Genomic DNA, 27,387 nt, shown 5'->3' on the forward strand with positions numbered 1-27,387 from the left:
CTCTGGCCTATACCCCAGTTCTTGTATGCGTAAATAAATAAATCTTTAAAAAAAAAACTTAAGTGAAAGGAGGTATCACAAAAGCACCCTGTCCCCCCCATTTCATAATGGCTTAGTCTCATGGTGTAGAATTGCTTATTTTGCTTGAGGAAACAATTCTCAAAGTATATTCACACCCTAAAGATGTTAGTAGAATTAGAGCAAGTGGTTTCTTTGTTATATTTGAGACACGTGGTGAAATGGGGTTAAATTCTCTTTATTGTAGTTCTCACAGCCTTCTTTCAATGTGTTTATTATTTCTCTGGAAAGGGAGCTTTAGTATTTAACCTTCCAACAACCTTTATTTCTTCATTACACTTTAGGAATAGTTAGGTTAATGTTCCATCTTAGGCAACTGGGATTTCAGAAAACCCCTACCAAACTGCATTAAACTAATAATGAACTAGTTTTTCTCGAGCAACAAGAAATCTAGGGATAGATTGTCGAGGTTAGTACAGTGCCCACATGATGTCTAGGAACCAGGCTTCTTTATTCCATAGCACATAAGACTTTCACTTCCTGGTCTCAGGATGGCTGCTGTGCCATTGGGCATCAAAGCTACCTCCTGGTCAGGAAGAATGGAGAAGTGCAAAAAGGAAAGAACTCTTCCAAGTGATACTGTGCCTTCCTATCCAGAAAGTTCTTGCTTGCCAGAGAGTTCTGTTCACATCGTCATGTGGGATGACTTAGATTAGAAGATAAGGGTCTCAGTTTGCTGCCTGTTATGTGTGAGGATATCCAAGGGAAAGAGGGTGGGGTGGCTTTATCTTTCATTGAAGGGAAATACCCCTAAGCCCTGGCTCTTGGTCCTGCAGGTGCTACGCATGATGGTTGGAGTGAATATCTCTGATGAACAGCTGGGCAGCATTGCAGATAGGACCATCCAGGAGGCCGATCAGGATGGAGATAGCGCCATATCTTTCACAGAATTTGTTAAGGTCAGTCTGTCACCTCTTGGTTTGAAAAAATTTAATTGTGCTATATGGGAGGAAGGGAGAAATGAACATTCAGATTAGTATTTAGGACAGTATCTCCTATTGTGACCTTTATAACTATAATTGGGTTTTTTCCCCAGGTTTTGGAGAAGGTGGACGTAGAACAGAAAATGAGCATCCGATTTCTTCACTGAAGGACTGAGACCAAACTTCCTTGCTTTCTAGTATTTAAGAACTGGAACTTGAGAGTCCTCCCATCCACCAGCCCCACCTCCATCCCATCAGTCCCCTTCTCCCAAAGTACTATTGCTGTTGCATGACAACCCCAAATATGTTCGTCACCACAAACCTGCCTTTGGTGTATAAACAGGGCATTACAGAATGGTACATCCGGTCTACTTCTGTCTGCTATCACTCGTCAGTTATCTCCCCCGTGCTGCTGCTGAATGCCACATGTCCGTGTAGGCTGAGAAAATGAGCGAGGGAATCATGCCAAGAATCAGCCAGCAAAGCTTTCACTGGGTGTAGACTGTAGCCAGGCTGCCTTCCCTCCAGCTTGGCTTCAGCATGCTCCTTCCTCCTTTTTAATGTGTCCCTTGATTTCTGCTTCTACTTCTCTGTCATCCAATGTTGCAATCACATTGTTTTTCATTCTCCCTGATTTTTATTAAGCTTCAATTCCTTCTGTTTACTTGGCACCCCACTTATGCTTGTTAAGTGTATTCCTGACTTGACAGGATAGCTTGGTGGTCTGGCAGTTTTCATCTACCTTTCCTCTTGAATGGGTCTGTGAGAGATTGCATCTCTAGGAGCTTTTCGGTAACCAAGACTTTTCTCAGAAGAATGTGACCATCTCTTGGTCCCCTGCACTCTGCTTGGTAATCAAAGGACTGTTGGTTAGAGATGTTTGGTAAAGGTGGTGACCTTGACGAGAGGTGTAGAGCCTAGTCTTCAGGTGGCTTGCCCAGGTCACTCTACCTCTGGCCTCTGATTCTAAACATATGTACCTACATGATGGATCTTCTTAGTGCAGTGTTGATTCTTCAGAAAATAGCCATATGCCTGCAGGTTTGGTTAGTTCTGGGACACTGTCACCACCAGAATGGCTGCTGTGACAGGATGTTTGGGGACTTGCTCATGGCTTTTTGAACAAGGTAGCTGGGCACCGTGAAAGCCTCGTGTGTTCCCACCTCTGCAGCATGATTTATGCCTCAGTGTTATGTGCCCTGGAATGTTTTTTCACTTCACATTTCCAAGTAGTGGAAACACATTAGTGTTACGGAAGTGCCTAACTTATCCCAGTCCAGGAGATTTAAAGATTGTCCTCAGTGTCTTGAAGTTTGCACAAAATTCTCTATGGATTTCACACTCGGCAAACGTTAATGCTGGAAGCTATAGTCAGCTCTTCACAGAGGTCCAAAGCATTGAATGTATCATATCATTAGCAGCCTGCTTACATTGACTTACCAACTCCACTCCTAGACTACTGCTGATCCCTTAGAAACAGGGAAACTGGCACCGGTGGCACAACCTGAGGTGATATCATAGGCCTTAGTATGAGCCATAGCAACTTCTCTGCCTAAGTCAGCTTATACAGGCTCTTCGAATCAGGCTGTTTCCATCCTAATGTCTATTTTTATGAGTCTGTTCGTCCTTATATCTGCCCCTGGATGGCTTTCTCTGACTCATTGCTTGCTTGCTTGTTTCCTTGCTTTGGAAGACTGTCCAAGATGTGTATACATAATACTTTAGGAAGGGAGTTGCTGGGGGAAAGAAAAATTCCAAGCTTGGGAAGAGTAGGAAATAGAGGAGTAGCCAGGCTGGATGATGGAAGTCCACATGGCTGAGGAATTCTTGATGAAGTATCGTTCTGACTTTGTGATAAAGTGATGTATTATAAGAATTGTATAAAAAAGAAGAATGGTCTGACACTGATCTGTTAGAAAGATACTTCAGAGGCTCCTTGACTTGCGTATTTAAAGGTCCTAAGATTATGGCTTTTTCCTCCTTTTGGCTGTGTAGCAAACTGTTTTAATCCACAGTTGTGCCTTATTGTTCCATTAAAATTGTATTCTTTGACCCATCAATAAATACTTGTGGTTAAAATAAATAACTTGCTTGACTTTGTCCATGTGTTTTATAAGAGTTTTAGTAACTCAGGGCCTCCCCAGTGGCGCAGCAGTTGAGCACTGGATTGCGAAGCTGCCCGCAGCCTCTGCAGCGCTGGTTCAATCCCGGCTGCTCCATGGCCACCAGAGGAGGGTCCCACATGGCGCGCAGACCTCTCCTGCCGCCCGCTGCTCCCCTCAGCAGTGTACCTCAGTCTGCCTGCTCTGCTCCCTGCTCTGGCTCTGGTGAATTCTCTCACCCTCCCGCGCTTCTGACTGTACCCAGTGCTTATATAAATAAATAAAAATAAATCTTAAAAAAAAAATAGTCTTAAAAAAAAAGATTTAAAAAAAAAAAGTTTTAGTAACTCAACCCCCTTCATCATGTTTGAAATCACAGTGTCTCCCTTACAGATATATGTCTGTGCTATCAAATGGGTCTTCTGTGCTGCTGCCTGGACACAGGAGGTGGAGGCATTCATCTCGGGGCCAGCACTGTCAGCCTTAGCCACTTGACTCCAGGTAGGATTCCATTTCTCTCCATGATTCCTGATTTCCTGTAATATAGAAAAGGCCTACCAATGGGGAATCTCTCACCTATTAAGTTGTCCACATCCTCATGAATATACAACCTCAGTGACACATTGTACCCAGCTATTATTACATACCTTTCCATATCTTCTCATTTTTAATATTCTTACATCATTGTTCATTTTTGTATAGTAATTGGTTTCTCTCCTCAGGTATAGGCCCCACAGTTCTCTCATAACCCTATCACCTGTGGACCCATCACCATAGTCCCTTGTGTTCTTCTCTCCCTGTTTGACCCCCTCACTCCCTTTCGCTTGCTGTATGCTGTGGATACACATCTGTGGTCAGCTCATATCTTCTACCTTTAGTGAGTGTTAAGTCTATATAGGGTACAAGTAGTTCTTATTTTAAGGTTTATTGGCACAACACAGGACTCAAAGCAGTAATCAATGAAATCAGTCTTATAAATCTATCCCCTACCCCTACACCATTTCTTGTATCCCCTTGTCCCTGTCCCTCCCCGCTCCTTAATGTCTGAGCCCTCAGGATATTTGTTAATGTCCACTAGATTGTGAAAATTCTTTTATATTATCAAATTGTCTGCTATGTAAATGTGTCCAGTATTTGGTTTATCATTCTGACTGACTTTGCTGCACATTATTCTCTCAAATCCCCTCCACTTTGTTGAAAATAGCTGCCTTTCATCCTTTCTTATGGCTCTCTACTCCATGTGGTGTACATACCACATCTTACTGATTCAGTAAGTCTGTCGATGGACATTTAGGCTGCATCCATGCCCTAGCTATTGTAAATAGTGCTGCTGTGAATGTTTTGGAACATGAGGGATCTTTTGTTGATGGTTTCATATTCTATGGATCAGTCTTAAAAATTTTAACATTTACCCTCTTCACATTTCTCTTGTCTCAAAAGTCCATTCAAAATAACCTGCATGGTGTTTCAGCTTTGCTTTATCTGGAGTCTAATGTTAGGATTTGGAGAAAGTATAAGATCAGTGTAGTGGCCATGCAGTTATTTTGGTGGAATCTATGCCATGCTCATAGGTTTACCAGTCTCTGAAGAAAATAAGAATACTGTAAAATTATAGAAATGTTGCATTTAAATACAGTTTGCCAGTTTTACTACCCTTGCTCTTTTTTCATCTATCCATGCATTATATATTTGAACATAAATGAATCATGAGATTATGTCAACTTTCAAAAATTTTATTTCCTTGTATTTGTCATTCCTAGTTTACAATAATGGTTACATAATAGTTTACCAACTTGATGTAGTATTTATGCATTACCCTGTTTGCTTATTTCCAATTTTTTTCTTTCCTGTTTTCCTAATCAGTTCTCTCTTCTTGCTCATCCTATTTTTTTTTATTACTTTTTATTTGAACCCACTATGCTGTGAGTTAATCTCAATTCTCAGCAAAGAAGTTTGATTTTCATACTGAGAAAAGAGAGAAAGAGGATGAGAGCAATATACTGGGCATTCTTGTAACTTTCTGTTGCTCTGTGCTAAAACTTACCAGCGTTCTAATCCATCCTTTCCCCTTTGTTCTCACTGTGTGATAATGAGCTCCTCCTGTTCAAGACTCACCCTCCCTGTTATGTTTTGGGTCTCATCCACTATTACCTCCTTAGGATCTAATTAATAATCATTCTACATTATTTTGCTTTTCAATGGTGTTAAAAAAAAATTCATCCAAATAAATTTAGAGATCTAATTGGCTTTAGTAAATCATGAATCAGGCAGCACCCCATCTAGCAAGTAGAAAAGCTTTGCCTTACTGTTTCCTGTTTTATCCATTTGAAAATAATGACACAATGAATACCTTTCAACATATAACTCTTTGTTTACAGAAGTGGGATTGCAAGGTCCAAGTTTGATCATATACTTATATCTGCAATCAAATTATTCTTCTTTACCCTGAGTGTTCTTTTTAGAGTATTCTTAATGGCCATTGATTTTTTTCAAATTGATTTTAGAGTCATGTCAGGCTTTGTATTTATTTTTTTATTTTAAATTTTTTTAAAAGATTTATTTATTTATGCAAGAACTGGGGTACATGCTAGATGTTCTGGAGGGCAAGAGGATTTACCAGAGACAGAGCGGGGAACAGAACGGGCAGACTGACAAAATACACTGCTGAGGGGAGCAGCCGCTGCGACAGGAGAGGTCTGCCATGCCATGTGGGACCCTTGCCTGCAGGCCGGGATCAAACCTCACTGCAGAGTCTGCGTACAGCTTCACAGCATGGCGTTCAACCGCCTGGGCCAGCAGGGGAGGCCCAGTCTTTGTATTTAAAGGTGACTTGTATACCTGAGTTGATTGGAATGTAGAGCAAGCATTTACTGCAGACACACCCCTGAGAGGACTATCTTTACAAACTGGATTTCTTATGCTACAAATCAGATATTTTCCCTGCTCCCCATATATTGAGAGAATAGTTACTTAGAAGGAAGTCATCATCAGTGAACTGAAATTTTCCAAATTCACATTACTTTGAGCTTTGAGTCAAGCCATTCTAACTAAAAATGGCTGATATTTGCTAACAAGAGCTTTTAAACATCTAGTTTAGTGGAAACTCCAATTTAGAGATTTTCTTTTTCTTTTTCTCTATACCAAGCAGTGATGGAAGATTTACCTGGTAAATTTGTGAAGTACTGAGGCTATTCCTTAACAGCTCTGGGAGGATTCAGAGAATAGTGAAGAGCCTCATTCCTTTTAGAATGGAGTAAATAACTGACCTGATATGTTTATTTGAGTTATAAGCCAATCAAGGACTTGGTTTTGAGATGCCAAAACTGAGTTGAGTTGCCAAAACTCTTAGTTACCTTCTATATATTCTTTAGCCTTCTAAACACTGGATTCTGATCTTTCCTTAAAATTAGCAAGTCTCTTTATTTGGAGACATGGTCCTGACACTTCCTACCACCATTTGTAGTCCCATTGAGAACTAAACCAGATGGGTGAATTTTTATATTCAATACCTGAATGTGTCTGAAGAAAAGAAAAATTAATCAAAGAAGAAATGTGGGCCTACAATAGATATCAAGCATCATTAGCCAGAGTTTCAATGTTTTATTCACAGGAAAATCTCTTATTTGTAGAACACCATACACATATTATTTCTTTAGAAACAATCCTAACCAGTTGGATGATTTGGTCATTCAACCCATAACCAATTGGAAGTAGTTCTATTAATGGGGACACTGCAAAGCTTATGCTGACAACCCATAGGGCAATGACAAATGAGGAGACCATTTTAAGAAAAATAAATAACCCACTAGACAAACCAGAGTAGACTAAATAATCTTAAGCAGGTCATTACCTCTGAAGCCATCACAATGTGGGTTTATAGTAAACACCTAAAGCCATCAAGAAAAATTGCTGCTGTTAAAAAGTTTAGGCTCCATCCCTGGTGGCGCAGCTGGTTGACTGCAGCGCTATGAAGCTGTCCCGTAGCCTCTGCAGCATGGGTTCGATTCCCAGCTGGCCATGGAGATACCGACATGGCACGGCAGACCTCTCCTATCTCACCAGCTGCTCCCCTCAGCAATGACTGAGTTTTGGCAACTCAACTCAGAGTTTTGGCATCTCAAAACCAAGTCCTTGATTGGCTTATAACTCAAATAAACATATCAGGTCAGTTATTTACTCCATTCTAAAAGGAATGATCCTCTTCACTATTCTCTGACTCCTCCCAGAGGTGCTTTTGGTCCGTCTCTCTATTCTGCTCCCTGCTCTGTCTCTAGTGAATCCTCTTACCCTCCTGCGCCTTTGGCCTGTACCCCAGCTCTTGTATAAATAAATAAATAAATCTTTAAAAAAAAGTTTAGGCTTCAGTACAATGGAAGTACACATAGGTAAAACAACTTTAATAAGAGAAAATAATAACAATGTTATTGCATAATGCAGCCTGCACTTGGATCTGTGTGACTCAATACCTGTGTCCTGGTTGAACTCGGTGATTTCCTTTGTAGTTTTATACAGATGTCACATCTTTTTCCTTATTGCTTTGGAAAAAGAAATGGTAGTGACATAACTTTAGAGGATTTTATGTGCAAACAATTTTATGGGCTATGGAGAAAAGTATTCTCCACAACAACGAATTTCTTGAGTTTAGGGATTGTCTTTTCTCTACCAACAGTGGAATAGAAAATTTCTGCCTCCTATTAAAATATCTTTTGCAGGATGTCAGTTGGGGAAAATGGCCATGAAAACTTTATTTTATGAAATATTTTCTCAGAACCAACTCAATTTCTGAATGAAAACTTTGAATTTTAGCAGAATGAGTGCATGTGCTAATCTATAAATGCATTTTGTGCTGCCTCTTCCTGATAGATGTAGTGCCAGAATGACACACCAGGTATAGCATACAAACTATTTGAACAGATAACTGCATTCTGTGAACTCCTCAGTTGTGCTGTGAAATTAAACAATTTTAGTAACTGTAATCACAGAAATATCATAGATATTGGGACATGGTTAGAGAACAAAAAGAGACAAACTAGCAAGATTTGCAAAAAGGAAAAGGGCAGATTACAGAAATGGCCCATTGTTATGACAGGAACTTTGTTGCCGCTTTGCGACGGGAACGTGATGAGGGACACAGCAGTCATGGAGCAGGTTTGCAAGGCAAGACTCTGCTACTAGAGCAGAAGTTCTTGTGCCATTTATTGAAATCATACAGGCTAATAAAAGCTGATCGTGCGACAATGGCATAAGGAATAAGGTCTGGAGGGTGAGATAGGAATGGAGGACAAAGTTTTACGAGGGACGGCGAAGGGAACATCGTGACCATACATCGAGACATTTGCGTCAGCAAAGTATGTTATCACAGGCAGTTATCCCAAGAACACCATGGAGATAGTCACATAATCAGGTCAACAGCGGCCTCGGTGTCCCTGATACGGCCTCTACGCCATAGGTAGCCTCATGACCTGGGCTATACTCCATAGGTAGTCAAGGAATGTTCTGATCTGATTTGCAGATAGCGAATAGGTCACAGTTGCCCATGAGTGGCCAGCTAAGTAGCCAGCTCATAGGGACCCACAGTTCACTCATCAGTTTGACCTTTTTTTCTAAGCAGAATTTTAAAATGGGTCTCTAAATGATTTGTGAGTCAGAAAAGAATTTGACGATCACTAAGGTACTGTTGTATGTGGCAGAGAATTAAGCCTTCCAGACTCCTCTCCTCTCCTTTTACTTATTACACAGGCTTATTAAATTAGTATGTCAGGGCCTCCCCTGGTGGCGCAGCGGTTGAGCGCTGGGCTGCAAAGCTGCCCGCAGCCTCTGCAGCGCCGGTTCCATCCCCGGTCAACAGCAAGGGTCCCACATGGCGAGCAGACCTCTCCTGCCGCCCGCTGCTCCCCTCAGCAGTGTACTTTGGTCCTTCTGCCTGTTCTGCTCCCCGCTCTGGCTCTGGTAAATTCTCTCACCCTCCTGCGCTTTTGACTGTACCCAGTGCTTGTATAAATAAATAAATAAATCTTAAAATAAATAAATAAATATGTCAGATCAATGAGAAAGGTAAAGCATTGTTGATTTCAGAAAAGCATTTAACTGAGCCTCCCATAGGAGTCATACTGTTTAAATGGAGAAAATTGGGTTGTGTTTGAAGATGGCAGTTCAATAAACATGCCAAAAGCCTAAAAGATCAATGTCAGCAGTCTTGAAAAAGGAACAAAAGTGGAGGAATTACACATCCCAATTTCAAAAGCTACAGTAGTGAAGACACTGATACTGATAATAATAGACTATAAAGCAATGAACTAGAATTGTGAGTCCAAAAATAAACTCATATTTATGGTCAATTATATTTGACAAGGTTGCCAAAATAATCCAGTGAGGGCAACAATAGTCTCCAGGTATCACAACTAAGGCAATTGGAAACCCTCATAATAAAAGAATTATATTGACCCCACACTTCACCTTCTGAATTGTACAACTTACTGAGAAATTCCAAAGTGGGTCTGTAGGGAAGCAAAATTCTGCCACCCCTGATATATTTTTGGCAAAAAGTTGATTTCATGGGCGCAGTTTCTGAAGACAGTGTGTAAAGTCTCCATTCATTTAGATCTTCCTTCATTTTAATAAACATGTTTTGTAGTTTTCAGTATATAAATCTTATACTTCTTTCATTAAATTTTTTCCTAAGTATTTCATTCTTGAATGAATGGCATTATTGACTTAATTTTTTATATTAGTACCCAGAAATAGTTGATTTTTGTATCTGAAGCCCTACTAAACATTTAAGTTCTAGTAGTTCAATTTTTGCTTTTTGTGTGTGCATATCCTTACAATTTTCTACAAAGGATTATGTCATCTTCAAATAAGGCAGTTTTATTTCTTCCAATCTAGATGCCTTTTGCCTGCCTTTTGGCACTGCCAACAACCTCCAGATTATTACCCATCACTTCCTCCAGATACTCAACACCCTCCAGAGATACTCAACACCCTCCAGATGTTGAATACAAATGGTGGGAGCCTGCGTCATTGTCCCTCTCCAATCTTAAAGGCCAAATATGAAGTCTCAATGTTAGGTATGATATGAACTATAGGTTTTCCTGTAGATGCTCCTTTATCAGGAGCTTCTGTAAAAATAAAATTCCTCTACCTCATCGAAGACTAATGAAACTGGAGCTCCGAGACATGCAACTATAAGATTCAGTACTCCTAGGGAGTGGACCAGATGACAGCCTTATGGTGTTAGGAAACACTGAGTTTCCCTAATAGTCTACTCCTGGTCTTTTGTCACACCCCACAAGAGGAACCCCAGTTACCCTCCATGCTGAATAGAGGCTCTCAGAGCCCTGCAGATGGATGTAGGAAACAACAAAACTGTCAGAAGGGCCCATAAAGAAAAGTGACGATCCTGCTTTCATGTATTGACCAGAGTTGTAAACAGCAATCCAACATTTGGGTCCTTTAAGTTGAAATGGGTCAGGAAGGAAAAAAAAAAAGAGAAACTGAAGTGATTAAATTGCCAAGGATTTAAACCCAGATGAGAAGACCTGGGATCTGAGATGAAATTATTAGTATAGTTCAATCTAACGCTGACTTTAAATAGTCATGCAGTCATGCAGCCTAACCTGGATCATTTTGCTAGGATGTGACAGTTTCTAGTGGAAATTGATGGGGTTCTGATGAGAAATTGGGGTTTGGTGAGTGGGGTCCTTGGTTTTACTTCTGAGAAAAGTTTCAGCAGAGTTTCCCTTTCAGTGACAGGCGAGTTTGCCAAGGAGACAAAGACGTTTGGTTATGTAACAGGGTGGTCCCCAGGAAAGGGGGAGGTTCCCTGCCCCACCCAAGGGAGGGTGGAGCTGAGCAGGAAGAGGAGAAGCTGAGGAAGAGACTGAGGAAGGAAGAAGCAGGATGGAGCCAGGAGACCTGGAGGAGGCGCATGGAGCCTAGAGACACGTAAAGAAACTGCGCTTGTCTTTTGGTCGTGGACTGGGTGACACAGATGTGGGTGAGACCCGTGGGGAGGTGACCATGGCAGCTTTTATCTTGATGTTGATTTTGCTCTTTTCCTTCCGGGCTTGTCTGGTTGTTTGTGACCCTTTTCTGTGGGTCCCCACTGGAAGATGCTTTAGACTTGTGGCAGGCTTTGGGGCCTTGCTCTGGGCCAATCCCATATGGATGGACTTTTACCCACGAGGGGACGGGTAACTTTGGGTGCTTCATTTAGAAACTAGACTCTGCCTTACCTGTATTGTTTCCTAGTTTTATTAAAGATCCTTCCCATTAAAGTCTCATATGTTTTGTGTTGATGCGGCGGATGGCAGAACCCATTTAGAATGGGCAGGTTTGCGGGGCTTGGGCTGCCCCTCTCCCTGTCCTATAACAGTTATATCTGAAAAGGCAGGTTCATTAGAAAAAAAGAAGACACACAGACACAAGTGGGCAGAAGGAGTTTTTCTGATATAGTGATCCTTTTTGGAGGAGGTGTTCATTCCTTTATGAAATTGTTATCTATTAAATGAACCACTTCTAGCTTGTGATTGGGTTAATTTGTAAGGACTGGTGATTCTCCGTAATGACCCTCAATCTCCATATCCCCACCTGTGGTCTGTGCCTACAGATATTTTCTATAGCAGTCCTTTGTATTAACCAATTCTCATATCTCCCCTTGGGGCTTAGGGATTTTTCACTCATATAGCTGGTTAATGATACTGATCACTTCTACCCCAATTCCAGTTTCTGGTCTTGTGATGCCTCCTTCCCCAACTCTCTACCCTAAGCCTCCACCAGAAATAATTATACACTCCTAACAAATAAATGACACAAGCAGTTTTCCCCATTACCTCAACCCTAGGACCCAATGCGACAAAATAGGGATCAAAAAGCGGGCTTAGCCCCTTGATTGACCTACATTTCCACCAACGTACAACGGAAGGCGAGTGCGCTTGCGCAAGCGGCTGTCCAATCAGTGCTCAGCAAGAGCGGCGGGGCGGGGCTTGTGGGAGCAGCGGCCGCAGGGTTGGCAGACTGGGGAAAGCACAAGATGGCGGAGTGAGGCGCGCGGGGCTGGGCCGGCCTCTGGGCCGGGGGCAAATAGGCCCCTGGACGGTTGGTTGCCTCTGTAGGTCGGAACAAGGTAAGGGGAGAAAGCCTGTGCCTGGGGGGTGAGCAGGAGGTGGTGCAGTCCAACCCGGGCCGCAGGCGGGAGTGCAAGGACCCTACCCAGCAGCTCGGCTGGGCTCGGCTTCCTGCCCTGCCCCAGGGCGGCCACACCATCTTCCGGGGTGTGTCGAACCCGCTTGGTCACCACAGCCTTGGCAGTGCCCTGCCTCAGGCGGCCGTTGTGCTTTCTGCTTGCTTGCGGGTGTTTGCAAGCAAACGGACGGGGGGTGGGGTGGAGTGGGGGGGGGTGTGTGCGCGCGCGCGTGCACACACATACCTGGAGCAGTGGCGTCAGTCCTCGGCTTGTTTTGGGCACAATATCTTCGTTTATGGACTTAAATTCCTCTCCTCCCGGCTTCGTGCCAACGGTTTTGCCTGAGTTTCTGGTATCAGTTCAAGCCTGCTGCAGCTTGAGTGTTTTGTGTCCTTGGCCCGTTGACCTTGAGATTTGGTGTACCCAGTTCTCTGCAGGCATTTGAGTTGAAGTATGTGTATTGTGCACGTTCTCTTGTTGCCTTTACTTACCTTTCGTTCTCACTCCCACCTTTCAAACTTTAACCCTTTGCACTCCGCTGTCCCCTCTCAGGGGACATCGGAATTCTAGCATATCACTCGGATGTCCCCTCTCAGGGGACATTGCAATTTATTAGTGATTACGGGGAATTGAGGTTATTTCAACGCAACTTTTTGAGACATGCATGTTTCCCCGAAGTTTTATCTTGAAATGGTACAAGAAATTAAATCAAAATATCGTAAAATGGTTCGGAGTGCAAAGGGTTAAAGATCTGAGTTAGCAGCTTTGTCCTTGTGCGTCCTGATAATTGCCCCAGTGGCGCATTCATTTCGGCCGAGACTAGGTCTCAGTAGATTCCACCGTTGTTTTTCAGAACTAAGAGTCAGTGTACAACTTTTGGTTGCTTATTTCTTTTTTTTTTTTTTTTTAAAGATTTATTTATTTATTTATACAAGCACTGGGTACAGTCAGAAGTGCGGGAGGGTGAGAGAATTCACCAGAGCCAGAGCGGGGAGCAGAACAGGCAGACTGACGAAGCACACTGCTGAGGGGAGCAGCGGGCGGCAGGAGAGGTCTGCGCGCCATGTGGGACCCTCCTCCGGTGGCCCGGGAGCAGCCGGGGATCGAACTGGCACTGCAGAGGCTGCGAGCAGCTTCGCAACCCAGCGCTCAACTGCTGCGCCACCGGGGAGGCCCTGGTTGCTTATTTCTATAACGAATGGGAAATAGTTTTGAGAAACAATATTAGAATGTAATTGTGTAACATGGTGGGGTTGCAGAGTATAATATTGTCAGGCGTTTGTATTGGGGTCTTGTCTAACTTTCCTGGATACTGTCTTTGCAGTTAGGATTGTTGTAACCCCTCGTTCACGCATTCATTTTAATTCTGTGGGAAAGGTACCTCTTACTAGGTTTCTGAATTGATGAAGTTTGTTTAAAACTGTCTGTAGAGGCGGGAAGGCCACAGAGCAGGTTTTCTATGTCTGAGTAGACCAGGGTAAAGGAGTCCTGGAGCCCACGGTGGCTTTCTCAGGTTTTTGTTGAGCTTTTACATGTAGTGCATGAACCAGGTACTCAACAGGGCACAGGAGGCCTCCAAACCGGGGGCTTCTCTGGCCTTCTTTCTCCCCTTCTCCCTCCTGCCTCTCTCGCTTCTGCTTCTCCTGGTGACTATCTCAGTACTGAGCCGTGGCCACACAAGTAAACAACACAACTTTTAACAGTGTAACAAATGCAGGTGCCCCATCAGACAAGGCAATCCTAATGGCAGGAGGGCAGAAAAGCCTGAAAACCATATACTCTACACTGTCACATTAGTTAGGTCCAGTTCCAGTGACACCTTGTAAGTGAATGTTGTGATACCCACTTTGCCTGCCCTGGATTTAGCAGCGCTGAAAATACCAGGAAAGAACTTCTAAATCAGATCTTTCTGTTGCTTTTGTCAGTTTTTTCATTTCATGTAGAAGAAAGAAGATAATGGGGGAGAAAAAAGGAAGAGAACTTTCCTTTCTCCCTACTTTACAGAGGGGAGTGGTTATCTACACTAAAGCAAAAATCTTTTGTGGGGAGAAGATAGCTTCCTCAAGATTCTCAAAGTGGACAGTGTTCCATAAAGACTTAAAGGATTCTGACATCTTTATAAAACCAGTGCCAGTGTAGAGAGAGTGTAACATCTTTCTATCATTTTTTCTGAATAGTTTGTGATAGTGATTTTTTTTTTTTTAAATAGCTTGGTGTGTTTGAATGAGTTTGCACAAGAATGCTTTGAGCACTAGTGAGGGCTGTATCCTTACTGTAACATGCTTTTTTATTTTTCCTTCTCACAGGGTGAATATTTTCCTTGAGGTTTAGGTGCTTTTATATTCATCTCAAAAAGAAAACAAAAATTCTGAACTCAGGATTTGACAAGTGAGTAATAGTGACTAATCCTTCCAAATACTGTTTAAGCAGCTTGAAAATAGCTACATAGAAGTGGAATAATAAACCATTAGCTTTAATAGATATGAACATCAGAAGTGACTAAATTGTTGATATTTAAGCTAATCATTTTTATTTTCAACAAAAGCAACATTTAAGTAAAAAAAAATATTTGCCCAAACCAGTGCTTTTTATTGGAGAAAGAAAAAAGACACAAGTTTAATGAGGTTGACGATCAACTGGATAAAATATAAATTTAAAATATAAATTTTAAAATATAAATTTTACCCAGTGAGTTTTAGAATATATGCATTTACATTTATAGATAAATATTGATATTTTGATATTTTCATCCTTAATTTCTAACATTTTTCAGTAAACCCTTAATATCCCTATGTATGAGTCTGGTTAGTGTCAAGTGTTGGTATCTTCTGAATTTAATAAAAATGTAAAGTGGGTTCTGTTCTTAAAGAACAAGACGGTGATACCTGCTTTAGTAATTTACAATAATTTTCAAAATAGGTAGGTTGCTGTATGGGATTCCTAGAACTGCCAGAAAGTGTCCAAACTGGGTGACTTAGAACAACTGAAATTTATTGTCTAATAGTTTTGGAGATGAGACAACCCAAATCAAGGTGTTGTCAGGGCCGTGCTCCCTCTGAGGACACTATGGGAAGGATCAGCCTTTCTGCTAAATATTGGTAGTTCCTTGGTTTATGGCATCATACCTATGGTCATCACGTGACATTCTTCTTGTGTGTCTCTGTTCTAATTTCTCCCTTTTATGAGGACACCGGTCAGATTAGATTAGGGGCCACTCAAATCCAGTATGGTTTCATCTTAGCCAATTACATTTGCAATGATCGTATTTTCAGATAAGGTTACATTTTGAGGTACCAGGGGTTAAGACAAGGAGAGGACACAGTTCAGTCCCTTAACACCAATTTAATCGTATATTTTGATTGTATTATGTGGAAATCATTCAGTGTGCAACTGCTTTAAGGATTAAACTCTTGCCTGCCGCTTAGATAAGGTAGTAGTCAAAATCAGAGAGACAGAAAGTATAATGTTGGTTGCCAGGGCCTGTTGGGGGGGAAGTCAAATTATTGTTTAATGGGTACAGTTTCAGGTTTTTTTTTTTTTTCTTTTTTGAAGATTTATTTATGCATACAAGAACTGGGGCGTAGGCCAGAGGTGCGGAGAGTAAGAGGATTCACCAGAGACAAAGTAGGGAACAGAACAGGCAGATTGGCTGAAATATACTGCTGAGGGGAGCAGGGCGAGAGAGCGGAGAGGTCTGCCATGTGGGTCAGCTCCCGCTGGGATTGAACTGGTGCTGCAGTGGCTGCTGATAGCTTGACAGCACTGTGTCTTTAACCCCTGCACCACCAGGGAGGCCCCTACACCCCATTTCTTACATGTATAAATCAATCAATCAACCAATCAACTCTTTTTTTTTTTTTTTTTTTTTTTTAAAGAACCTGGATAGATTATTTTAAGAAAAGGTGCTCCTCGGGGCCTCCCTGGTGGCGCAAGGGGTTAAGACACAACCTATGAAGCTGCCCATTAGCCACTGAGGCACAAGTTTGATCCCTGGCCAGGGAGGTGACCCACATGGCGCAGCAGACCTCTCCTGACTCACCTGCTGCTCCCCTCAGCAGTGTATTTCATTCAGTCTGTCTGTTCTGCTCCCCACTCTGTCTCTGGTAAATCTTCTCACCCCCTGCACCTCTGGCCTGTACCCCAGTTCTTGTATAAATAAAAAAAATAAAAAATCTTTTAAAAAAAGAAAGAAAGAAAAGGTTCTCCTCTCAAAGTTGCTTTGGTGCTTGTTTGGTTTATGTAGAATTCTTTCAGCATATTTACTTCTGGAAAGAGCTAGCTTATATCTGTCCCTCTCAACATTACTGCCAATTATCTTGCCAGTAGAATTGAATTGCAGAACAGTTTAGTGGTTGGTACAAGCTTTCAATTAGCCGGAGTGAGTTTATATAATAAAACGGCCCACAGGGTTCTAAAGGCCATCTGTGGACTTAATGTATTTTTTCCTCTTATTTCCAACTGCTGCTTTTACAACTAATGCTCATTCTTCAGTTCTCTCCCTCCTGATTTGATTCTAAATTAATTTATATTTGCCTTCTCTATATTTTAAATCAGAACTGTCTTTATGTTCAATCCAGAAAAGATTATTCAGATTCAGTTTAAGGTTGAAATATTATTTTGGGGCCTCCTTGGTAGCACAATGGGTTAAGATGCAACCTATGAAGCTGTCCGACAGCCACTGCAGCAGAAGTTCAGTCGCCAGCCAGGAAGCAGCCCACATGACAAGGCAGACCTCTTCTGTCTCGCCCGCTGCTCCCCTCAGCAGTGTATTTTGGTCAGTCTGTCTGTTCTGTTCCCCAATCTGTCTCTGATGGGTCCTCTCACCTCCCACATATCTGGCCTGTACCCCAGCTCTTTATGCATAAATAAATAAATCTTTAAAAAAAAGATTTTAATCATTTTAAAGTATAGTTGCATTAAGTATATTTACATTGCTGTGTACCCATTACCAGAACAGAAACTTGGTACCTACTATCAGTAACTCTTACCCACTCTTTCTCGGCCCCTAATCACCTTTCTTCTACTTTCTGTCTTATGAATTTGGTACCTCATGTAAGTGGAATTAGATATGTGCCCTTTTGCATCTGATAGACTTTTTTTTTTTTTAAAGATTTATTTATTTATTTATTTGTTTGTTTATTTATACAAGCACTGGGTACAGTCAGAAGCGTGGCAGGATGAGAGAATTCACCAGTCAGAGTTGAGAGCAGAGCAGGGAGACTGAAAGTACACTGCTGAGGGGAGCAGAGGGCGGCAGGAGAGGTCTGTGCGCCATGTGGGACCCTCGCCCAGCAGCCAGGGATCGAACCGGCGCTGCAGAGGCTACAGGCAGCTTCGCAACCCAGCTCTCAACTGCTGCGTCACCGAGGAAGCCCTGCATCTGATATACTCTTGCAAATATTTGCATTTTAACAGGTGTTCTGTTCAGTAGTAATGAACTGCTCATATTTTTACATGCTGGTATTTGGTGATCATGGGTACATGTTATTTTTTTTTAAATTTTTTATGGTTACTTTTGGTCATAAGTAATTGAAGGTAATTCAGAGTAAGATGATATATATGATTTGCAGTATTGTGTGTTTAGACATGGAATTTAGAGTACACAATACTATTTTTAAATACTTGGTTTATAGAATCATTTCATGGCTGTAAATATTTGAAGTACATTAATTTGTGTACATAAGAGGAAATTGATGTGTAATTCTCTATGTAATAAAAATTTTGTGTTGGGCTTCCCCGGTGGCGCAGCGGTTGAGTGTTGGGTTGTGAAGCTGCCCGCATCCTCTGCTGCGCCGGTTCAATCCCTGGCTGCTCCTCGGCCACCGGAGGAGGGTCCCACATGGCGCGCAGATCTCTCCTGCCGCCCGCTGCACCCCTCAGCAGTGTACTTCTCAGTCTGCCTGCTCTGCTCCCCGCTCTGGCTCTGGTGAATTCTCTCACTCTGCCGCGCTTCTGACTGTACCCACTTTCCCTGTTCTTAAAATGTGGATCTCTCTTCTCTACATTTTACCTCCATGATTTGGAATGGAAAATGCTGTTTTTCTTTTTGTATAAATAAATAAACAAATAAATCTTTAAAAAAAGAAATTTGTGTAAATTTAACTTTTTTGTATCATGCTTTTTTTTCCTTTACCCTTTCTGCTTTTCTGACAACAATACTAAATTTGTTGTTCTAATTGGACATTTTCTGTTCTTTTTAATTCTTTTTTTTTTTTTTTTTTTTTGCATAGGAGAACTGGTTTGTAGGCCAGCTGTACAGGAAGTGAGACGATTCAGCAGAGACAGAGTAAGGAGCAGAGCAGGTGGATCTGCTGAAATACATTGCTAAGGGAAGCAGTGGATGAGACAGGAGAGGTCTGCTGTGTCATATGTGGGTTATCTCTATGGCTGGGGATTGAACTCAGGCTGTAGCAGTGAGAACACTGAGACTTAAGCCCTGTGCCACCAGGGAGGGCCTTGGACATTTGCTTTTAGACTATATATAAAACACAAAATATTTTCAAAAATATTTTCTCTGTGTTTTTAATTATTATCTTTTAAAGTAAGCTTATGAAGACAAATACTTGTCTTAATCTTCTTGTTTTTATTTTGTATTTCCAGGTATTTCTATGTTGTCTTCAGGAGTGGTGGTCCTGCTTCTTTTATCTGGCCACTTTCTCTGTTCTTAAAATGTGGATCTCTCTTCTCTACATTTTACCTCCATGATTTGGAATGGAAAATGCTGCTTTTCTTTTTGTTGCAATGCTCAGATGCAACACAGAAACCCCCTAGGATACAGTGATTCTGCCAACTTCTTCAGGAAAAAAGAAACAACTGACAAGTCTTCTGCTTCTTGTTAAACTGGAAAGAAATTGTTTTGCAAGCTGCAGGCTGATGTTAAATTTGAAGCAGGTGCTGAGATGATGGTATTTGTGAACTTTTTACATTTTGTTCCAAACAAGAAGACTAAATAAGCAGCAAGTATGGATGACATCAGGGTTTTGTTTTGCTTTAATGTCTTCCAGTTTCAGCCACTATCATGATAAGCACAGCAAATTCCTAATGTGTTCTAATTTAAAATGAAAGCGATACTAAAAATTACATTTATATGTAAACACGGTTCATCCTGTGACATAGATTTAATGTATAAGAACAACTTCCAATTCTGCAATAAAACCTTTGATGTGATAAAGAAGCATAAAGACAAGATAATTTCATATGTGAGTGAATCACAGTAACTATAAATATAAGTTTTTACAGGTAGAAATCCACATTTTTGGATGAGGAGAGAATTTCTCTTGGAGAAGGAAGCTGTTCTTGATTTCTTTCTCGGAAGTCTTTGGACATTTGTTACTTTTTAAATTTTTTTTTTTTCTTTCTTTTAAGAGAGGACTACATTGTACATATGCTAACCCTATGAATACATGTGGGGATTTAGTGAGAGGTTGGTAAAAGAAAACAAAACAGATTTGAACCCAGTGATGGAACCCCACTCAACTCCGCAGGATGCGAGACTACTATATTTCAAATTACTTCATTCTTTTTTGTGGAGTCCTACATAGAACTTGAGACTTGGTTTTCCACTTGCTGAGACTAGAAGAAAAGTGGCATATTGGTTTTCCTGTTAAGAAGATGTGATGAATCCTATGATGTGGCCTGTCTTCAACTTGGGACATTGGAGGAGTGTGGGAAAATGAGTTAATGCCTTTCTTCTAAGAAAAAGCAAAAATGCCTACTGAATTTCCATCTGACTTATGGCATTTTATATTCTATAGCTCCAGTTTTTGTAAAATCATCAGTAACTTTTTTTCTTTGACCCAAGATGGGTTTTTGAATGTTTGATTTATTTTTAAGGCAATAGGTGTAATGTTAGGTTGAAAGGGTGGAATTAGGTAACTTTCCCCAGTTGGAACTGAGCTTTTTCATTCAATGTTGCAATGTTGCCCAATGTTGTGCCCAACATTGCCCAGCTGCAGTGTTGCCCAAACTTGTGATTGGGTCATTATAGACTGAGAAGAAATTCAGAGTCTTTAAAACTTTAAACAAACAAAAGAAGTTCAAGTAAGGAACATGAACTGCCTTACCTTAAAACTTACTCCATATGAACAGGCTAGTGTAAAACTACCCTTGCTTCCACATCAACAGAGGTCCAGTGTATAAAGCGTCAGGTCTTTACATAGGAAGAATGAAATCTTTATGTCTTTGTGAGTAGAAAAGGAATTTAAATTTCTTAGCTGAAATTTAGAAAAGTCTTTGATCATCTCTGTGATTTAGGGAATGTTTGCCCAAGACCATGCATGCTTTTATGCTGAAAATTTAGGTCATATTTACCAATATTTGACAAGTATACAACCAAAGGAAAAGTTGATCACTCTTAAATGATTAGTCAAATTGGCTGACTTGAATTGGCATAAGAAAGCTTTTTAGTAAAATAATTACTGAATGTAGATAAAATATAGTTTCCTTTGAGGGCAGTTATTGAATGGTAAAGCTCAGTGAAAGGAACTTTGGATAAAGATAATTTAAGCTTTTCTCTAAGTGACTTCCCATCCACTTCCTGATGTTTTCAGTATTTTGGAGTTGTTCAAGACAATGGAGCCTATATACATGAGTTCCCATTGGTGTGTTGAAAATATATCATGCCTGAATTTGTATTTCTCAAGTTACCTAGTTTCCCCATGTTCTTTTGGCAACTCTTTGGGTAGGATCACTTGGCAGGGGAATAGGGTACCTATACCGTCAGCACCAGTGAAACCAGGTCTCACCCTCTTAACTGAATATGTATGAGACTGCTCTATATTTTTCTCTATATTTCTCTAGTTGCTCTAAATTTTTCATTTCACTTCTAGGAGAACTGCTGTTTACTGCTCTCTTTCAAATTATTATTGCATTTTCCATGGCTATCACCAGAGGACATTAAACAACATGGGTATATTCCAATTGTATTTGCCCAATGTTTGCTTACTATATCTACATACTTTCCTGGGGTCGATTTTGTTCCCCTAGATTACAAAAGCTATCACTTTGGCCAGGACTATGCCTCAATCTGTAGCTGTGTCTGCTTCCATTATTTTTGCTCATCCATGTCAGCTGGCAGTTTTTCTTTTAAAAAGTTAAACAAAAACGGGGTATGTGCAATAGAAATATATATATATGTATATTTTAATACTTGTGGACAAATGTTACAAGTTGTTTAAGAACAACAAAATCACCAATGTCTTCCATTTTGAGATGTGTATAGTTTTGTAAGCATTAGTGCTTGGTAGCATATTGTAGTGCCATGTTAGGGATTAGTGCATGAACCTAGTAAAAATTTAAACTTCAGGATGAATTATTGATAATAATCAGTGGTGTAAAAAGAGTGGAAAATCTAGACCTTTTTTTCATAAATATCTAAATCCATTATATTCTCCCTGGGGGAAGATTAAGGCCAAAAAGACTCATTTATGAATAGAAATGTGGGGTCACAATGTAAAATACTGTTTTGAGGATATGTAATCTTTCCATGAGGTCGCTGAATACCAGTTGGCTTTGTCTTGTGAAATCTCAAAACAAGACCCCGTATGATTCTGCTTTGCTCTTAGTTTTAGGTAAGATTGTTCTTACGTTACTCACATTGTATGTCCTCTAGGCTTATTATTTTCCACTTTTGCATCAAGAAATTATGTTTTGCATGTCTTACTGAGATGCTATGTTAATTGCTTAAGTCAGTCTTTCTTAATCTGTAGATCATTTAGGTTTCCTACCGCAGCATGCTACATGTTCATGGAAGAACACTGCTCAGTAGTTTAGTGTCCTAGGTTAGCTTGTCATGGGCTCTTCCTTACAAATATGCAGAATTGTATATTGATGGGATTCCAGACCTTGTTAATGAGATTGGAAACACAGCTGATGGCATCTACCTAGGTTGCCATGTAATAACTAGTTCTTTTGCTTGGGTATAGTAAGCCACCTCAGACAGCTTTCACTTTTTTCTATTTTCCTTGTAGAAATAAAAGTTGTTTTGTTCTGAAAGTATAAGATAGCTTTATATAGAAAAGAAACTCCTACCTCTAAAAGCTGCCTTGAGAAACTGGAAATGGCAGTTTTCTGAGGTGATTTTTAGATCTCAGTACCAGAGTTCAGGATTTATTGACGATTCTACAGTTAGCATGACAGGAAATGCAAAACTATTTTAATATGTATGTGCAGAGGCAAGTTTAAACAAACAGACTCTTGGACAGCAGATCTCCAGGGACCCAGGTTTAGGTTCTCACAGTCTATTTAAAGTAGTTGTACTCTTAGCTCAAGTAGTTTAGTGCCTGGAAGAATCCATTTCTGAAAAGCATTTGAACATTTTTAAAAATACCTCTGAAAAGGTAATGAATACAAAATAGCACAGTATATAGAAAAGGATATTTTCTTTTGCAAAAAAAAAAAAAAAAAAGCCATAAAATGAACCAATACTTTTCAAGAGGTAGAATTTTAGTAGCAATAACAATTTTGTATGTGTAATAAACTGCATTAGCAAGGTTGTACAGTAGAGTATTACTACTTGAGTTTGTGGGGCTCTGTGATCAACACAGTCTCACAAAAGGAAAAAGATGTTCTGGGTAAAGAGCATATAAAAGATACTTTTAAAGCTATGAATGTATATGGGAATATCATTGTGTGAGAAATTCCAACTTTTGGTAAGTAAAAGGATAAAGCCCTTGTTTCCTAAAGCAGAGGGTTAGAGCCTTTGAACTAAACTTTTCTAGTGCTTCAACATGTACTCCTACTGATGTAAGCCCACTGAAGCCATGGTATGGGGGTTTTGCTTATGTTTCTTTTAGCAACAGGCATTTATAGAACAATATAATTTTTGTTTTGTTGTCTCATCTTCATTAATTTCCTGAGTGCATTTTTTTCAAAGGGAGAAGTTAGTTGTGTGTGTATAATTAGGATTTTTCCCAGAACTTAAATAGCTGGCTTTTTCTCAAGCCTGTGACTGGTTCGGTTAGGGGAATTATGATTTAAAGATGTAAAGCAAAGGATTGAAAGAGATAATATCCAAATGTAGTCTGTTGGTTTTGTTCATTTCTTTCTAATCTTGTCTAACAGATGCGCCAAGGTCTGTGGCCTGTGAGTGCTTACTTTAATGAGAAATTTGATCTGTAGAATCACACAGCTCACATCAGGATATAATAGTGGAATGAGGATGACTTCTTATTCCCTTTTACCTCATGCTAATCTTGGCCATTTAGCACCTTGAAGATCTCTAAAAAAAAGATTATTAGGTCTATGATCCCTTGCTTTCCCAGCCGGGGGTGGAGAGGTGGGGGGATTGGAAGATGAGTGGATCTAAGGAGATGGTGCTTCTTCAATTTTTCTGATATGGCAACTCCAAATGATAGAAAGGCTGTAATAATTGATTATATAGCTCTTCTAAATGTCCTGTGCCAGAGGTTGGTATTGGAGACATTGGAATAACCAAGCAATATTCAACATCTGCACAATCAGGAGGACACCGCCACTTACGGTGATTCAAAAGTTTGGTTACTTGGAACAATGAAAGATTGACTTTAACAGCCACGTTCATAGTTCTAAATGCTAAAATGTGCTACAAGTGTTTGTTGTCTCAAAGTGTGCGATTAATTACTCCTCAGTGTTGTGGTCTCATGTTTACTCTTTGTGTACCTGTGATATGCAAAATATGAAGAGACCCTTGGCCTCCAGGAGTTTACATTCTCATGGTGCTGCTGATGCAAGCAAATTGCTTCTAGTTTATTCAGAACATTGCTTGGCTATAGATTATACCATATTTGGAAGGATCCCTTGGCCAACAGTTTTCAAAAGCAGAGGGCTATGATACATTTCAGGGCATTGACTTTGAGTTTACATTGTATTAGTTCTGCTGTTCATAAACTCCTCCCAAGGGAGCTGTGCAGTTAATGCTCATTAATATGAATCAGAAATTCTGCCTAAGAGTGTCTTCACCACCCCTAAACCACCTATGTTGTTCTATGCTATAGCTGTCAGTAAATGGCCAGGAAAACTTAAATGCTCCAAAAGACTGTACATCTCTCAGTTCTTTCTTTTCCCAGAGTTTTTACATCATCCTCTATCCAAAGGACCGGGATTTGCAATTAAGCCTTTTGTCACTCAATAGTGGTCCTAAATCTTAACCTTTTTTGCGTGTGATTTTTGTACCTCTATTCTGATGCAGCATTGTGATAGATGTGGAACACTTGCCTGCAATCGCTTAACACACATTTTTGGTTGAAATTTTGCATGTATCATTATTTCCTTTAACTCCTCTGAATCTAGAGATTTAATCTGCATGTTTATTAAAACTGGGTCTGGTTCAAAATACAAGCAATAGCGGCAGGCCTATAACTCTGATCTTACTAATATCCTAATGCATGATTGAAAATGTCCAGTGTAATGTGGTTACTAGTAATTATACATATGCATTTATTAATAATGAAGCAATAGAGACTTATACCAATAGCTTGAATTTATTGTTTGAATTTTTTTGTAATTAAAGATGATCTTCCATTGAAAATGGGAGCTTAAAGATAAACAGGGGCAACCAAAAGACATTCAAATTATCAGGATTAGAGCATTATAATGCTCACCCTCTAATCTCTTGCCTGTTTCCATTAGTCCCCAAGCATGTTTAAAAACAAAAGGCGGGCCTCCCCTGGTGGCGGTTGCAAGGCTGCCTGCAGCCTCTGCAGTGCCAGTTCAATTCCCCAGCCACTGGCGAGGGTCCCACAAAAAAAAATAAAATAAAATAAAATAAAAACAAAAGGCACAAACTAAGCATGTTGAATTAATAAATAAGCTGCTATGGCTCTAAAAATCAGAAAGGTGCAGAGTTTCAAAAATGGTGGGAAAGTAGGGAATACCATTGTGGGTATGTAAAATCATAAGGGGTTTATGTGATGTTTCATGCGGCCTAAGTTTAGATCTCTTAAAACGGTTATCTTGGAAGTAAATTGAGGTGATACGCATATTTCAAATGTTCACCAGGATTTTCAGATAGTTAGGCAACTGTTGTGGATGGGCCTGTTATCTAGCAGTCATGATTGATCCCTGCAACAAAGGAGACTGGTCCATTTTGTGGAAATAGTCTTGAAAATAGACACATCAGTGATTTGGTTTTATTTTTAATTATACTATTACATTAAAGGTTATATTTGTGGTCTCTTTTAGCAACAGTTTATTATTGATATTTTGGTTAGACTGTGTAACTTGTTACCAAAAGCTATTGCTACCCCCTAAACAGTAACAGGTTTTCCCATTTTAGGGGAAAAAGAAAAACCTTGCCTTTTGTTTTTTTATTTGATTAAAATATCAGTTTGTTGGGGTAGCTTAAAAAAAATTTTTTTTAGAAGATTCTTGATTGAATTAACACCAGTAAATAGTCCTGACAAATAATGTACAAATGGAATTCATTGTCTGAATGACATCTACATAGAAGAAAATTCAGGATTAAACTGATTTCATGTAAATGTTTCCAGAGTTTTTATTCTATGACTGATAAGTCTTTTTCCCCCCAATTAATCTCATTTTCTTTGTTGTGGGATTTTACCCCCAACACCTTTGGAAATGGTCAAGTGGAATAGAAACTTTCTGGGGGTTTGGGAAGTGAAACAGACTTCACTGCAGAGTTTGGCACCCACTCAAATACAGAAAGTGAGATGCATCCCATTTGCAGATTTTCTCTTTGCCACGTATTTTATCTGTCAGCCAATGACACCAGTAAGATTTAAGGAGAGTCATAAACGCTCTTCTCTATCATTCTACTAAGGCATAGAAAAATACTAATATTGGAAAAGCAAACATTTCTTCAGGAACGCATCCGCACTTAGATAAAAGTTACTAACAGCTTTCAAAAAGTCATGCGTGGCTTGAAGATGGCCATTTTTCTCCCACAGTAAGGGTATCCCTGGAATATATTCTCATCAGCCTTTAAAAATAATAGTGGTTTTTGTGCTCACCCTAAAGCAACCCACCACTTGTAATGAAGAAAATATTAATGTTCACTTAGTTTTACTTACTCTCCTGTAAGTACAGGAGTCCCTCACTGTTCTTGCTGTTCGGTATCCTCCACTGCACCACTGATAATGTTAAAAAATTTTTCACTGAATGTTTAAAGTATAAAAGGCAGCTTGCTCTTTAATCTATGCATCTTGGAATTTTAGAAGTTTTATTCTTTGTTGTAAAAGGGAACAACTTTATGAGATGGAAACTCTGCACCTGTGTGTGTGTATGTGTGTGTATTTTGGCAATAAAGCAGCATGGGCTGAGGATGCACTGAAATGTCACTGTGTGTTGTTTGTTATGCAGAATGGGCAATTTCTAATGTAGTAAATTGTGGAACTGGGAAAAGGGCTATGTCCTGAATTACGTTGACCCCAGAGGTTGGGGGTAAAAAAAACAGCCCCCAGGTTTCTTGAAACAGTTGTGGCAGTTGCTGGTATGTACTGTCCTGGAAAACAGGCAGCCACTGGAGAGAGAGGCATCCCATTTAAACAGTCCATTCTTCAGTTCTTTTTTTGGGGTCAACATTATGCTAGGCCTAGGAACAAATGTGTAGTTTCTGATAAAGCTCTAGTGAGCAAAATACAACAATGATACAAATATTGCAGGGAATATTTAAATGTTGACCTAACCAAAGAGGTTCTAACACTAAAGACATCCTTCTTGATTCAGGGGAAAGAAAAGGAGCTTTTTCAAGTTTGAGAAAGTAGATGTTAACAAAATTCTTTCGAATTGGCTGTTGTCAGATGGATAGAAACAAAAACCGGTTTTGTCATGAGTAGTAATAGTTCCTTTGGTTTATAATACTTCATTTAACAAATGTTTACTGATACTGGGCTAGATGCTGAGGTCACAAAAACATGGTTTCTGCTGTTCATGGAGGACCTCAAAAGTTTATAATGTGTGTACCTTCAGTATTCAATTCTATTGTTAGTTTTAAAGATTTATTTATTTTATACAAGCACTGGGTACATTCAGAAGTGTGGGAGGGTGAGAGAATTCACCAGAGCCTGAGCGGGGAGCAGAGCAGGCAGACTGAGAGGTACACTGCTGAGGGGAGCAGCGGGCGTCAGGAGAGGTCTGCGCGCCATGCGGGACCCTCCTCCAGTGG

General features: G+C 40.2%; 1 protein-coding gene and 2 long non-coding RNA genes across 3 annotated transcripts in view; 2 read left to right on the plus strand and 1 right to left on the minus strand.

Moving 5' to 3' along the window:
* CHP1 (calcineurin like EF-hand protein 1) overlaps window positions 1-3,112 on the plus strand; it is a 36,195-nt gene extending 33,083 nt beyond the window's left edge. Inside the window, exons 6-7 of the mRNA XM_037502249.2 lie at window positions 855-977; window positions 1,115-3,112. Of these exons, the coding sequence (XP_037358146.1) occupies window positions 855-977; window positions 1,115-1,168 (177 nt within the window). The 3' untranslated portion in view covers window positions 1,169-3,112. The remainder of the gene's footprint in view (window positions 1-854; window positions 978-1,114) is intronic.
* Window positions 251-12,109, minus strand: LOC129146755 (uncharacterized). The gene is made up of 3 exons (XR_008553923.1): window positions 12,003-12,109; window positions 3,495-3,639; window positions 251-1,017 (listed from the first exon to the last, which is right to left on the minus strand). It is a non-coding gene; the product is annotated as an uncharacterized LOC129146755 (long non-coding RNA).
* On the plus strand, window positions 12,090-26,648 carry LOC119238509 (uncharacterized). Its single transcript, XR_005123593.2, has 3 exons — window positions 12,090-12,227; window positions 14,594-14,675; window positions 18,888-26,648. It is a non-coding gene; the product is annotated as an uncharacterized LOC119238509 (long non-coding RNA).
* Window positions 26,649-27,387: the final 739 nt, after the last annotated feature.

Source organism: Talpa occidentalis, unplaced genomic scaffold (genome assembly GCF_014898055.3).
Source record: "Talpa occidentalis isolate TD23 unplaced genomic scaffold, MPIMG_talOcc4v2.1 talOcc4.11, whole genome shotgun sequence".
NCBI classification, from domain to species: domain Eukaryota; kingdom Metazoa; phylum Chordata; class Mammalia; order Eulipotyphla; family Talpidae; genus Talpa; species Talpa occidentalis.